Consider the following 16,504-nt stretch of genomic DNA (forward strand, 5'->3'; position numbering starts at 1 on the left):
TGGCATCTCAAATTTCATGCAACAACTTAATATGTAAGTTTATTTTATTAATTAATTTCTCTCATTATATAATTTTATGATATCTATATATTAATTTTGTGTTTTAATATATGATACTAGTGATGATCATGTGACTAATGAAACTCAAGTACCATTCTTGATGAATAATGAAGATCCCTTTGCTTCAAATTCAATGCCCTTCCGGCCACTAATACAAAATCGGGTAAAATTATATTATAATCTTATCTTCAATATATATATTTAAAAAGATCTTTAAAATTACTAGAATTACATAAGAAAAAAATGAATTCTCTTTCTTCAAGATCCATCTCTTCTTCTGCCTGTTTTGAGTTTTGATAATAAAGATTAATTTTGTAAGAAAATTTAGACATAATTTAAGTTTTGTTGAGTTGGTTTGATTTGTCAATTTTGAATTGTTTGTTTGCTGAGTTGATAGTCAGAATTATTTAATCATGCTCTCGAAACATAATCCTTAACTAAAAGGAAATAGAGTACCTTGGAGATTTTGTGGTGAATGATCACCTTCAAAACCGATTGTTACAACAGTAACAATATTCAAGAATGCATAAATAAAACTAAAACCAATCACAAAATTAAAATTAGAACTTAATTAAAATTAGACAAGAAAAACTTAGCTCGAGAATGAATGAATCATGGATCTTTTATCAATTAGGAATAGTCAATAGTACACAATTGAGTAAGCCTAAGATTACAACTCAACACAGTGAATAATTACAAAGAAATAGAAAATCACTTCTAGAGTGATACTCCTATTACATTCCTTTACGCACACTCATTATGATATTGTACTCTCTCTCTCTAAATTTGACTCTGAATCTCAAGTATGAGCTTTAAAGATTGGAGATCAGAACTCCCTTTTAGAATAGAAAAATACCTATTTATAGTTGTTACATTTAATCTCAATAGATTCTCTCAATAATCAAATCCGATTCAATCCCGAAATTAAAAAGTTGTTTAGTAGATATACATATATATATAATTAAAGTCGAAATTTTATTCTTTTGCATTTGTTATTATAAGCTCTACTTGAAGCAAAAGATTCTGAATTTAAAAGATTATTAATGAATAAATTTTGTTTTTTTAAGGCTCCTCAAATGGATCTGTCAATCAATAATGCAGAAGCAGTATTAGAAAGGTTTAAAACAGTGGTGAATCAGGTTATTATTATTTTCTTTATTTATTATTTTTTTAAAAGAAAAGATTGTTTAAAAGAACAAAATTATATAAAACATAGATTTTTGTAAGTATTTGATTCATTTGTTAGTAAATTTTTAACACAATTTTATTTTCAACATAGATGCCACAAAGTGATCGGGTTTATTATAGCAATGTGTTCCGTCACCTTGCAACAAGCTTGGAGTAAAGACAAAGCCAATGTGGAAGAGAAGAAGAACCAAATAAGTGAAAGAGAACTGATTTTTAAAAGTTCTATCTTGCTAGTAATTAACTCTTAAAATTTATTTTTTGGCGACCAAATTCGGGTTCTGTTAGCATTTTGATATTTTTATTCATTTTTTGCTATTAGCGGTCATGATGGACTGTTCATGTATTTATGGTGTACACATGACCCAATTTAATTGATAAACGTAAATAAATAAAATTTAAAATAACAAATATAAATATATATATTTTCTTTTCTACTATTTCTTTTTTAGAGATTTTTTTTTCTTCTACATGCATATAGCAAACTGGCATAAATGTCTAAGAATTTTTCACCAATAATTAAGTAATAAATACATATAATATACGGTATATATAATAAAAATAATTAAAAGAATATATAATATATAAAAAGGAAAATAGCAAAGGGCCAAAACATTACAAACAAAAAAAAACGGTGATGAAGGCAATTGAGATCTTAACAACATAAAATTCACCCGCCCAAACCGCTCAAACCGCCACTCATTGAAACTGAGAGGCAGGACCGAGTCCAAAATAACACTGAATCCAATATGCCTTTACTTGGAGATTACTGCATGCATTCATAGTACAGTTGAAGTACCGTTTACTCTAAAGACTACATAAGCTAATCATTTTTTATATAGCTTAGCTATGAACACCTCAACTCAAGTTTTGAACTTACAGGATCTCTTACTTCAAACACTACTTGAGATACTATTCACTATGAGCTAATTAATTGTTTCCAACTTGAAGAGAGAAAGAAAAGGCTTGTCTTCCACTGACTAGTAGTGAATGATGGATGAGTATTTTGATCACTTGCTTTATTCTGAAGATGACAACAACAACAATTCACATACAACTTTAATTGCTTCAAATGGCAGGCAGTACTGAAGATGCCTCTTCATATGTTGTTGATTCAGACTCAGATTATGGTCGTCTGATTCAAGCTCTATTCTACTCTTCCTAATTAATTACTTTGAGGTTGGAGATATGCAATCCAATACTCTTGTCTTGAACCATATATCTGTTTTACAGTGTTTAATTCGATAAACAGTTTAAAACCATTTCTCCAATTCCTCATCCATCTTTTGAGGCTGTCTCTTCATTAATGTCTCCTGATCGATATGGGGCAACATGGAATTGGAGGCCTTGGTATGCAATGCAAGAGGAATGAACAATATGCTATTCATAACCATTTATTTGCTATGGAATGGAAAGCCATTCAAGTAACTTATCAGCATCAAAGGTATATATATTATTAGTATGTACAGTATTGTGTTATATACACTAATTCTATGTAGTTACTTATAATGCCATTTACATTGCTCTTAACATGTTGATTAGGCATATGTTATATACATTCTTACAGATGGTCAGGCTGAGGTATGGTCTTGTTAAACCCCATTAATACTTACTTATTAATTGCTTCATAACAAATGATATACTTTTCTTTTTCTTTTGTTTTGATTGATGAAACGATCTGAATAACATTAGGTGAGGTTGTTTCTATTTTCGAGGTTAAATTCTTTCCAATTTCAATGCTAGTTATTTTTATTTTTTATGATATTTGGTTTATATTGTTTTATTTTTCAACTTCAAATTTCAACTCCATTCCCATTCCCCGATTCCCATTCCCGAATCTCTACTGTGTATTACCACCGATTCATCGCTGATTTTTTCCCTCCGTCTTCAATTTTTCACCATACTATAAATATATAATTAGATGCATATCTATAAATTTCACACTGTAACAGTGTTCTTTCCAAAACAAATAAAATCACACTTGTTAATTACAATATTTTTCTTATTCAATTTGGTATAGAGAACTAAGAAAGATAACTAATAATTAAACTAAACTAAATTAATTAATAAAGTGTCATATATATATATGGTCGGGTATTCCATTATAAACAAAACGTGGGCCCAGTGGAGCCTTCCACCTAGTTTCAATTACGACTTCACATTTTAAATTCTATTGCCATTTTTTATTGTTATTGTTTTTTCTTTGTTTTATTAAGTTTTTACTGAAGCAAATGAAGCATTAAGTTTGTAGATAAATCCTTTTACTGTTCCTTTTACAGGAACCAACATGGGCCCTGCTATACTACCTATAGACTTGGTAACAAAAGATCAACTTAGTTTAAGTCTCATGGCAGACAAAATACAAAACTTGTACACATTGTTATTAAGGTTGCCAAAAATTTCAGGGCTGGAATGGACCAAACTACTCAATATCAGCAGCTTGTGCAACTAGCAATTCTTGTATACTGAATGCAGCACATCATATTACCAGTGGTAATGCAGTAAGCCCCCACAAAATTAAATAAATTTAATAAGAGTAATTATAATATATGTATAAATATTTTTTAATGATAAATAAGCCCCCACAAAGTAAAAATTCTGTTTTGGGTCCGTCACTGAGTGGTAATGCAGTAAGTTCTCACCTTTTTAGTCTCAGTTGGATTGAGATTCTATGTTGTTTTGTGTCTTAGCAGAATGTTTTGACATTTTTCAATTTCTGCATTGTAAGAACCCATGTGGAGTCTCTAGTCTAGTTTTGGCAAATTTTGCAGGACAAGGTGCTTTGTGGTGGATCAAAATCAGCGATTGTTCCCATTATGTAATACAACCAGTGCTTACATTCTTGTGTATTTCAATTTCGAGAAAAAGTTTTGAATTTATGGAAATTAATGGTGGTGGTGGGACTTTGACTGTAATGGATCACAAGCTTCGACCCATAGCCAGTGACCGAAGTCACAGCGCTTACGACCTCATCGAACGAATGCCCTTTCTCTATGTTCGAGTTCTGAAAGCAAAGCCCATAGCTAATTCCTCTGTTTACGCCAAACTCGTGATCGGAACTCACTCGATCAAAATTAAAAAACAGAGCTCGCTTTCAACAAAGACGGACTTAACTCAACCAATCTGGAAGTCTCCGTTTGGACAGAAGAAGAGATCAAGAAAGAAACAACAAAAAACGACAAGATCGTTACCACCATTACCGTTACCGAAAGCTCCTTAGGAACGCTATCGTTTGATCTTCAAGAGATCCCCAAGCGTGTGCCACCAGATAGTCCCCTCGCTCCCCTATGGTACACTATCGAATCGGAGACTTCACCGGGTAATGACGTCATGCTCGCTGCCTGTATAGGAACTCAGGCTGACGAGGCTTTTCAGGAGGCTTGGTAGTCCGATTCAGGTGGCTTGATAACGGAGACCCGAGCCAAGGTTTACTTGTCTGAATAATGATTGTCGTGAGAAGAAAATAGATTAAAAATATAATTGTGCTCATATTTTAATATTAGCGTATATTTGAAAAAAAAAAATTAGATTAAAAATACAAAAAAATTTAAGTGATTTTACCGTAAAAAAAAATAAATAATCATTGCTTTGTAAATCGCTTCTACGCATATACCTCAGATAATAATTTTAATTAACATAAGAAGAAAAAAAGATAACATAATAAATTTTAAATTAACTTTTAAAAAAGAACATGTATATATATAAATTCTAATGTAATTAGGAATAGGAAGTGATAATAATGTCTATATATATAAGAACGTAATTACTAGTATACCTACATTTTTTGTATTCTTTCTTTACTTTACGATAGATAATTAAATACATACAAACTTAGTTTGTGTTTAATTATTCGAAACACATTATTATTGCTTGATACATTTAGTTATCATGATGAAGATGAATGATTCTTCTCATAATGATGATAATTATAATAATAAGGGGAAGAATGTTAAAGATATAAAAAATGAAGATTTATTAAACTTCAAATACCCAACATCAAATATTGAAGAAGATGATATATCAAAGTATTTTCTTGAAAATAATGATGTTGGTCGTATAATGGAAGACATCTTTAAAGAATCTCCTCTTCCTCCACATTATTCTCAATATGGCCTCTCAAATTCCATTCAAAATCTCAACAAGTAAGTTTCTTAATTAATTAGTTATCTCATAATTATGATATATAATTTTTTTTTTTTCAATTATAGTACTAATTTTTTGGTTTCATACTAGCAATGATCATGGGACTGAAATTCCAACAATTAATAAAGATGACCCCCTGCTTTAATGTCCTTCCCACCAATACAACATCAGGTGAGATGTATTTTTTGAATTAAAAACCCTAATTATTTGGTTGTCATGTCTTTTTTATATCTCTATTATATTAAATGTGCGAATTTTTAGCGGTTAAACTCTTCCAATTATTATTTTACTTACACTTAACATTTCAACCTCAAGTTCGCAATTAACTGTGAAAAATAAATAACACCTTAAATTTATTAAGAGTTGAATAGTTTGGAGGATTTTACCACTAAAATTTGAATTTAGAGAGTTAAGTATAAGTGTAATGATAGTTGACAGGGTTTAGCCACAAAAAACTCTTAAATGTGCTTATGTAATTGCTCTTGTTTTAAACATTGTGATTCAAATTTAAATTTATTTAAACCTGCATATATTTAAAAAATATATTATTATTATTATTTAAACTTATCTCTATTATATTATATTTGTCTTACATTAAATGTGAATATCTATCTAAAAAAATTGTTAGTTTAACGATTTTTTTTTAATTTTTCGTTAACGGGTTAAAACTAACACAGTTAAATAAATTAATTAATTATTTTTTTTAAAAAAAATTAAGACTAAATTTAATTTATTTATTAAAATATAATTTAGATAATTATTTAAAAATATCAACAAAATTAGATAATTATTTTTTTTATATAAATTTTAATTTAAATTTAAATTCGACATTAATGCAAATAATTAATCCTACTTTATATCAATTTTTTTTTAGTTATTTACTTTAACTTACTATTTAATAAAATTAATTAGTTAGATACAATTTTTTATAAATAAATTAAAAACTGTATTTAATATATTTAACAAAATATAAGAATTGTATTAAATTTACCTTTTATTATTATTATTTAAATTAATATTTAAGGTTAGCAACTGATACAACTTTAAGCAAACAATGTTACTAATGCCTAATACTGCCTAATACTATATAATATAACAAAAGTTGAAATTGCCTTCTCTTGCGTTTATTATTAAGCTCTACTTGAAACACTTAATTTAAAAGGTGAAATTTTATTAATGAATAAATTGTTTTATTTTAAGGCTCCTGAGATGGAAATATCAATCGATTCTGCAGAAACAGTATTACAGAACTTTCAATTAGTGCTAAATCAGGTATTTTTTTTAATTTTTTAATTTTCCTTTAAAAGAACAAAATTATATAATAAAGATTCGATAAAATACTAAATTTATTTCTTAGTAAATATTTGACACAATTCTAAAATAGGTCCCAAAACGTGTTCGAGATTACTACAAAAATGTATTGTATCGCCGTGAAACAATATTGCAGAGACAAAACCAATATGGAGAAACAATAAGGTAATATTACATATAATATTTTATAATGCTAACAGAAAAAATGTACCTTTTTATTGCTTCTATAAAAATTATAATTTTGTTTTTTTTTTTAATTTACACTTCTAATGATTTCAGGACAGACACAGTGGAAGAAATATTCACTAATTATATAGACACAAGACTTATATCATTGTTGTTCATCGACGACAAGCTTTAACCACTCATCAGTTATTCTATAAAAAAAATGATGAGTTTTATTTTCTTTTTTATACAGTTTTTTATTTTCTAGTTATTAATTTATTATTTATTATTTACAATTAGTTTTTTTATAAAATTAATGATGAGTTCTTGATTTTTTCTTCTTAAATATATATTTATATATAACTAATGTATAAAACTAGAAGGGTCATTTCATTTTTAGCCTACAAAACTCACAAATAAAAAAAGAGCAAAACTGTTTTGACTAAGAGCATAAAGAAGTAATGATTTGATCCTACAAGAAATAAATATTTTTGCAGCTTTGAAGGAATGAGCCACTAAAGTTTCACTAAGCTGGTTATAATACCTTTAAGAATGGAGCATTACAAGGCTGTAAAAGTTTGCTTGGTATTCTGGAAATGAAGACGAGTTCGTTCTCTTCCAAATCGAACTTGTTGTTGGCATAGTCAGGAAGCTGCATCTAAATCAACCTCACCCTCAATGATCCCCGCCTCTGCCTCAGAATCTGCTTCCAATTGGCCCATCTCTGGACCGGCATCTGTGTCAGAGCTTTGCTTCTAGTTTTCGTCCGGCATTGGACTGCCACCTTGGGACACCATGTCAGTCACACCAGCGGTTTCAGGTTCAGCATCCATTGGGGTTGTAGAGGCCTCGAGATCACCTCTGATTCCTTCATCATTTTCACTCGCAGGGGTTGAGATCTGTACCGGTGAGAGAACAAAATTAAGCAGAAAAACTTATTATAGAAAGGAAGGGAAGAACAAGATGGGGGTCCATTATACCTGATTTTCTTCCCCTTGCTGTGCGGAACCTTTTGCTTCTTCCTTTTTAGCACGTTTAGCCCTGTCATTTGGTTTAGACTGGTATTTGGAACGAAAATCGGGTGGTAAAAGTTCTACAGGCACTACTCCCTCAACGCCATGGTCAGTAAACTGCAATGAAATCCAGATGGGGTCTTTTTTTTTTTCTCAGGCTTGTGGGAAATGAATCGAACAATGATGATGTCTCTGTGATCAATTTTTAAAAGTAGTCTTACCTTAGAAAATCCCTCCAAGTCCTGTCTAGCTGAAAACCGTAGACCTTTCCAGCAATACACCTGCATACCGGTAGTGACCATTATTAGATGGCACAAACTCAGTTTTAATGTAAACAAGTAAATATGAGATGTTACTGAATCAGCTTTAGAACTAATGCAGTATTGAATAACCTATGTCCTATATAATATAGAATAAAAATAATTAACACTGAAACAAACTAACTAATCACCACAAAAGTTAATTACGCACCCTGTTGTTTTTATGGTGATACTCAGCTTCTATCCCAGCAGCAGGATCCATCTGTAATTTGAAGAATTTATTTTATTTAGTAATGCCAGAAGATTTAACCTGATACGGATTATGATATATGAAAACCAATAACCAACATATGCTTATGAGAGAACATAAACGAGTTTAAAGTTTGTCAAATGGCTCATCAACAAGTAAATAAAATTTTTAAGGTGCTCACATCTTCAGCCAATGGTTTCCAGTATTCTGCTATGGAAGGAGTCTGAACACGTTGAGGATCCGTTAAAGCATTCTGAAAATGTCAATGATCAAAACGTTCAACAAATAACCTGGAAATACAATTGGTTTCTAAAAATAAAATAAAAAATCATTGATTTCAGTTTATATAAATTTTCGTATTAAGTTAAATACAAGGGCTTAGGAGTAAAATCTGTTTGTAAACTTAATATCTAACAGGTTTTGTTACTTTCAAAACTCTAAAACGAATTGTAGTCAAAATTATCCAAGTATAGTTAGTGGAAGAAAATTGGAGACAAAAACATAGAGGAAAAAAACAAGGATATTTAAGTTATCATTACCGAATTATTATTTTCTCATGATTTGTATTAATATTCTCTTTTAGAAATACAAGGGAATTTCTTTTCATTCCCCTAAAAGATTAAAGGAATGAAAACTGAGAATTATGTTACTGTTATTATATATATTGCTAGGATTCTCATTTCTAAATTAACAAAAGAAAAGATTTAACTTTACACATCAAAGATAGTTATGACATTATGAAATAATTCCACTTCTAGTGTTACTTGGAAGTTAATTAAGTTCACATCCTGGCAAATGTTAGTGTTAATAAAATCATTTTAGAAAGGCAAGATAACACACCGGATTCTGATCTGACCATTTCCACAATTGAGAGAGTTCTTTATTTCCAAGTCTCCACCTTGGCCTACTGAAGAATATATAAACAAACATATTTCAAACACATAAGAAAGAAAGAAATATAATCAAGAAGCATGTTGGTTTATCAATTTTAGATGGATATAAAAATAAATAAACCAATTTATGACTTATGAGGAGACAAAACAAATTATACAGAAGTACAGAGAAGTAAAACACAAGGCTAGGGACTAGGAATATATTCATTTTTAATTTTAGCTTATTCAGATTAAAGTAAACTTAAACAGTCTCTAAATTCATTAAAAGATAACAAAGCCACGAAGAGACCCACAATTCCATTCATTCCATACTCCAGTAGGAGGGATATTCCCCAGTTCAGTCACCTACAAATCAAAACGAAATCCAAATCCAACATATAAAACATACCCATCTCAAACAATCCAAAGACCTAAGACTCGTAGCAACAATTCTGGTTTCTGGCACAAGTTATGGCAATTGAAGATCCCACCAAAGGTTAGAAACTTTCTCTGGCGTGCTGCTTCTGGGACTCTTCCAACTTGTGTCAATCTCAGAACTAAGCATGTTGATATTCCATCGCTTTGCCCTGTCTGTCATGCTTCACCATAGACAATCTCCCACATCCTTCTCTCATGCAATTTTTCTCACTCCTGTTGGAGTCACATGGGCCTACCAGCTGGGGTCTCACTTGATCTCTCTTTTGCTAGCTGGTTGGATAGTCTTTTTGACTGCCTTGATGACGACCGAGTCTGTTCCCTCTCTATGGTCTGTTGGTCCTTATGGAAAGCCAGAAATTCAATTGTTTGGAAAGATAAGGCGCTTTCTATTGCAAATGTTGTAACATCAGCCCGCATAGCTCTTGATCATTGGCGAAAAGCTCAAGACAACACCTCTCTGTCTTACATTTACTCTGGTAATTGTGATGATGGAGCTGAGCTTTGGACTAAACCAGGTATAAATACAATCAAGATAAACGTTGATGCTGCTATTTTTGCTAGTGACCACCATTATGGCTATGGAATGGTTGCAAGAAACGACTCTGGATCCCTCATCGATGCTAAAGCCCATTGCTCTAATGGTGTCTTTGCTCCTGAGGTTGTAAAGGTTATGGGCATCAAAGAAGCTCTCAGCTGGATCAAACGCCAAGGTTGACAACATGTTGAGTTGGAATCGGATAGCTTAGTTTCAATCCAAGCTATTCGCAGCCACTCACCTCTTCATTCTATCTTTGGGAACTTGGTTCAAGATTGTATTTCACTTATGCTTTCTTTGCCTTTTGTTAAAATCTGTTTTGTTAAACGATCAGCAAACCGCCTAGCACATGCTGTTGCTAGGATGTCGCGGTCTCTATCTGGTCGTCTTATTTCTGTGTCTAATGCTCCAGTTTATATACTAGACATTTTGTATTCAGAAATTTAATTTAATGAAGTTGATATTTCATCAAAAAAAAAAAAAATATTAAGATGACTAATATTAATGACACAAAACTCTCAATTTAACTCATTTTCTTTCTTCGATGCAGCATGAACAAAATGAACTGAACAAAAAATAAATGCTTGTATAACTTGCTAAAACAAATGCATTATAGTACTTACCATACTCTCAGAGGGCAAATCTTTTTAACTTTTACATGGGGCCTAGTGGCAAATGAGAGTTAGTGTCTACTACTAAGTGCATATAAGAACTGAAATAGATGATTGCAAAAATTGCTATTACCTTAAGATAGTTGAATAGTACAAGGCACTGGACAAGAATATGTCGCCAAAAACTATATTGACACAAGACTTATATCACTAATTATAATTATTTTAATTTACACTTCTAATGATTTCAGTACAGATACAGTGAAAGAGATATTCACTAATTATATTGACACAAGACTTATATCACTGTTGTTCATCTACGACAAGCTTTTACCACTCATGTCTTTTAGAAGAGAATGATGAGTTTTATTTTCTTTTTTATTTAATGAAATACTTTTCCATTCAAAAAAATATATATTATTCCTTTTCATATTGAGAATTACAAAAGTCACCCTTTATACTTGAGATTCTCTTTTAAAATTTGTAACCTTGACGATGTGGTATGGAAATTTTCTATATGTATTATTACTAGTGACAATGTACATCAACACTCATAACATAATGTCATCAACTCAACTTTTTATTGGCCACTAAATACTAATCATAAGCTAAAATTTATTCTGAACATAAATTAAAAAAATAGAGAAATTTGCGGCTAAATCCTCATATATTTTTAAAGGTGATTCTACAATGCACCCCCTTAAAAGGGATGTATTGATGCACCCTAAATTTATTTCGGCATTCAGAAAAATTATTTAGTCTAATTTTTTTTCATATTCATGTATGTTATAGCTATTTAAGATATCCTATAAAATTTTGAGAAATTCAGAATAATTTACAATATAGAGAACAATGTTCAAACAGTTGATTTTACACGCATATAAAATAAAATAGTCACGCGTGCAATACACTGTTTGAACATAGTTTTCGGCGTGTTAAACTTTTTCAAATTTCTTAAAATTTTGCAGGATGTCTTAAATAACTATAACGTACATGACCATGAGAAAAAATTTGATAAAAAATTATTTCGGATGCTAAAACAGATAGGGGTGCATCAATATATCTATTTTAAAAAGGTGCATGGTAGAATTTCCCTATTTTTAATTGTTATACACTTAATTATTATTATTTTTTTTTTTGTAAAACCCTCTTGTCTTTAATTCTGCATCGTTAAATTTGGCCATTAAATACCAATTGAGTTTACCGATATGTACACGTGTTTTCATTGGCCTTAACAATTTTAATAATTTAAAGGAAAATTTGCGGCAAAAGTCCTCAAAATGTCACTTTGTTACAGATTAGTTCTCAAGCTCGAGAAATATCAGCAATAGTCCTCAAGGTCGCACCATTTGTAAGTCCATTAGTCCTAAATTTAACTGCTTCGTGAATTTATTCAAGAGTGCCACGTGTTGAAGCCTTATTGGTCCAAATAATAATTTGAATTAAAAATAATTAAAATAAAATAAAAACTAAAAAATATTTTAAAATTATAAATTTATTTTATTTTATTTATTTTTTCTATCATCTTCTTCCTTTCTTCTTTTCAATACCCAGAAATTACCCTGACCCTTTCTCTTCTCTTTTCCCTTCGTCTTCTTCCTTCTACGCACCTCCACAACCACCATGGCCAGAATCGATTAAATCCCATACCTAAAAAACTCATAACTTTCCAGCTGTCACCCACCTATTTTGGGGTTTCTTTCTACAAAAACAAACCTGTAACACCAACTTGTACCAGACCAAAATTTCATAATCCCTAGGTCCCAAAACCCAATTTTCCCTTCTGACCGATCTCGTGAGCCCACCCTCTCTCTCTCTCTCTCTCTCTCTCTCTCTCTCTCTCTCTCTCTCTCTCTCTCTCTCTCTCTCTCTCTCTCTCTCTCTCTCTCTCTCTCTCTCTCTCTCTCTCTCTCTCTCTCTCTCTCTCTCGTCGAACAGCCACACCCAAACCTGATGTCGGCCATACTCGGTCCTTCAAGCTTGAAATGAACCCAGAAAAATCTCCTCAGTTGAATATCTCATCAGTTCAAAAAAAATTCCAAATCACATAAAGTAAAACTTAAACCCTAAAAACGAACAAAACTAAACAAAATGGAATCTTCCCAATTCAGACATCCAAATAATGAATTGATAATAAAAAAAGAGAAAGCCCAAACCTGAGGAATGAATCAATGGTCGTATTCCTTGGTGTGCTGCTGGTGCTCGAGATGGCGATGCTCTACGGGCAGAGCGGTGAGGTAGGAGAAGATCATTCCACTGAAGCAGACATGGTAGAACGGATCGATGGAACCGGTCTGAATGTGGGTTGGGGGTTGGTGGGTTTCTCCACGCCAAGAGAAAGGGCTGGGGGTTGGTAGGTTTTCTGGCAGAGTGAGAAGAAGAAGAAGACGGAGAAGAAGAAAAGAAAGAAAAAGGAAAAAAAAAAGAAATAGAAAAAAGAAATTATTTTTTAAACAATTTATTTATTTATTTATTTTTATTTTTAAAATTACAATAATAATTTGGACCAATAATATTTTTACACGTGTCAATTTTTAAAAAATAAGCGGCTCAGTTAAAATTGGGACTAACGGACAAATAAAAATCATGAGCTTGAGGACTATCACCGCTATTTTTCGAGCTTGGGACTAATCTATAACAAAGTTAACATTTTGAGGACTTTTGTCGCAAATTTTCCTAATTTAAACAATATAAAAATTTATTTTAAAATAAATAAATAAAAAAGAAACAAAAAAAAAATCCTAAAATCCAAATCCATGGATGAACCCCTTTTCTCTCACCAATCTGATTTCACTCTTTCTCTGTGCGATAAACCAAAGCACCACACTACAATACTAATCATCCCCTACCATCTGCAATCGTCGAGGAAGAGATCTAATCGCAAGGTGGGGGCTTTGCCGGTGCTAGAGAAAGGTAGATGAGGGATTGGAGTTTTATTTATTTGATTTGGGTTTTTTTAGGATAGATATGAAAATAGAATTGTTTTCTAATTTTTTTTTTTGGTGTTGATTTAGATTAAAGTAATAGATTGTGGCTGCTGGTCATCATGGATAGTAATGATGGATGAACCAGAGATCCAAGAAGAAGAGAAATAACTTATTTTATTTTATTTATTTTTAATTTTAAAACAATTTTTTGTAATATTTAAATTATTAAAATTATTTGGACCAATAAAAATACGATACGTGTACATGTGCATATGTAGTGGCAAACCCATTTAACAGTCAAACTTAACGGATTTAAATCTCTATCTATTTTTTTTTTTTAAAAAAAAATTAAATTCCATTTTTTATTTATTTACATTTAATTAGTTCAAAAATAATAATTTTTTTTTTTGTCAAAAAAAAAAAGATAACATAATTTTTTTAAAAAACTAATTAAAAATAATAAGCCTGCGTATAAAAATAGACAAATCATGTATATTAGGAATTTGCTAATTACTCTATGTTATAAATAAAATCAATAATAAGCATACGTATATAAATAGATAAATCTGTATATTAACAGTATGATCAATATGGAAGAATTTCAAAAACAATTATTAAACTTCCAATTTCCATCAACATGGGATAATAAGGAAAATAATGAAGTAATTATTGATGAGGATGTTGGTGGTTTAATTGAAGAATTATATCATGAAGATAATGATTTAATAAGTCATAATAATTGGATGCAATTAAACTTCCAATTATTGCCAATATCATAAGATTATGATTTAATAAGTACCATTATTCTTAAAGGAACTATTTTTTATGATAAGGAGCCTGTTGGTGATACTATGAAACACATATTTAAAGACTCTAATACTTCTCCTAATAATAAGAATGCTCATCAACTTGGCATCTCAAATTTCATGCAACAACTCAATATGTAAGTTTATTTTATTAGTTAATTTCTCTCATTATATAATTTTATGATATATATATTTATTGATTTTGTGGTTTGATATATGATACTAGTGATGATCATGTGACTAATGAAACTCAAGTACCATTCTTGATGAATAATGAAGACCCTTTTGCTTCAAATTCAATGCCCTTCCGGCCACTAATACAAAATCAGGTAAAATTATATTATAATCCTATCTTCAATATATATATATATATTTGAAAAGATCTTTAAAATAATTAGAATTACATAAGAAAAAAGTGAACTCTTTCTTCATGATCCATGTCTTCTTCTGCTTGTTTTGAGTTTTGATAATAAAATTTTGTAAGAAAATTTAGACATAATTTGAGTTTTGTTGAGTTGGTTTGATTTGTCAATTTTGAATAGTTTGTTTGCTGAATTGATAGTCAGAATTATTTAATCATGCTCTCAAAACATAATCCTTAATTAAAAGGAAATAAAGTACCTTGGAGATTTTGTGGTGAATGATCACCTTCAAAACCGATTGTTACAACAGTAACAATATTCAAGAATGCATAAACAAAACTAAAACCAATCACAAAATTAAAATTAGAACTTAATTAAAATTAGACAAGAAAAACTTAGCTCGAGAATGAATGAATTATGGATCTTTTATTGATTAGGAATAGTCAATAGTATACAATTGAATAAGCCTAAGATTACATGCTCAACACAGTGAATAATTACAAAGAAATAGAAAATCACTTCTAGAGTGATACTCCTATTACATTCCTTTACGCACACTCATTATGATCTTGGACTCTCTCTCTAAACTTGACTCTGAATCTCAAGTATGAGCTTTAAAGATTGGAGATCAGAACTCCCTTTTAGAATAGAGAAACACTTATTTATAGTTGTTACATTTAATCCTAAAAGATTCTCTAAGAAATTAAATCATATAATCGATTCAGTCACGAAATTAAAAAAAAAAATTAATTGTTTTAGTTATTCAGTTCTTTTTAGTTATTTTGTTTTAGTTTAGTCTTTTTATTTAGTTGTTAGTCGATTAATTAAGCTAAAGATAGTTGTATGCTGCTGTTGATGGTAAAGTGTCTCTGAAATTGCAAAATAACTGTGTGCTCAATTCTGTTAACTCTTGTATACTCAATATCAGCAGCTTGTGCAACTAGCAATTCTTGTATACCGAATGCAGCACATCATATTACCAGTGGTAATGCAGTAAGTTCTCACCTTTTTACTCTCAGTTGGATTGAGATTCTATGTTGTTTTGTGTCTTAGCAGAATGTTTTGACATTTTTCAATTTCTGCATTGTAAGAACCCATGTGGAGTCTCTAGTCTAGTTTTGGCAAATTTTGCAGGACATGGTGCTTTGTGGTGGATCAAAATCAGCGATTGTTCCCATATGCAATACAACCAGTGCTTACATTCTTGTGTATTTCAATTTCGAGAAAAAGTTTTGAATTTATGGAAATTAATGGTGGTGGTGGGACTTTGACTGTAATGGATCACAAGCTTCGACCCATAGCCAGTGACCGAAGTCACAGTGCTTACGACCTCATCGAACGAATGCCCTTTCTCTATGTTCGAGTTCTGAAAGCAAAGCCCATAGCTAATTCCTCTGTTTACGCCAAACTCGTGATCGGAACTCACTCGATCAAAATTAAAAAACAGAGCTCGCTTTCAACAAAGACGGACTTAACTCAACCAATCTGGAAGTCTCCGTTTGGACAGAAGAAGAAATCAAGAAAGAAACAACAAAAAACGACAACTCGTTACCACCATTACCGTTA

General features: G+C 30.8%; 1 protein-coding gene across 1 annotated transcript; it reads right to left on the minus strand.

Annotated features, from left to right (window-relative positions):
- Positions 1-7,281: 7,281 nt before the first annotated feature.
- Positions 7,282-9,385, minus strand: LOC115713915 (THO complex subunit 1-like). Its single transcript, XM_030642394.2, has 6 exons — positions 9,228-9,385; positions 8,569-8,640; positions 8,349-8,399; positions 8,099-8,158; positions 7,845-7,994; positions 7,282-7,763 (listed from the first exon to the last, which is right to left on the minus strand). Exons 1-6 carry the CDS (start codon positions 9,315-9,317, stop codon positions 7,620-7,622), a joined length of 567 nt encoding a protein of 188 aa, XP_030498254.1. The 5' UTR covers positions 9,318-9,385; the 3' UTR covers positions 7,282-7,619.
- Between the last annotated feature and the right edge of the window lie 7,119 nt (positions 9,386-16,504).

The sequence above is a fragment of the Cannabis sativa genome, chromosome 1 (assembly GCF_029168945.1).
Source record: "Cannabis sativa cultivar Pink pepper isolate KNU-18-1 chromosome 1, ASM2916894v1, whole genome shotgun sequence".
Lineage (NCBI taxonomy): Eukaryota > Viridiplantae > Streptophyta > Magnoliopsida > Rosales > Cannabaceae > Cannabis > Cannabis sativa.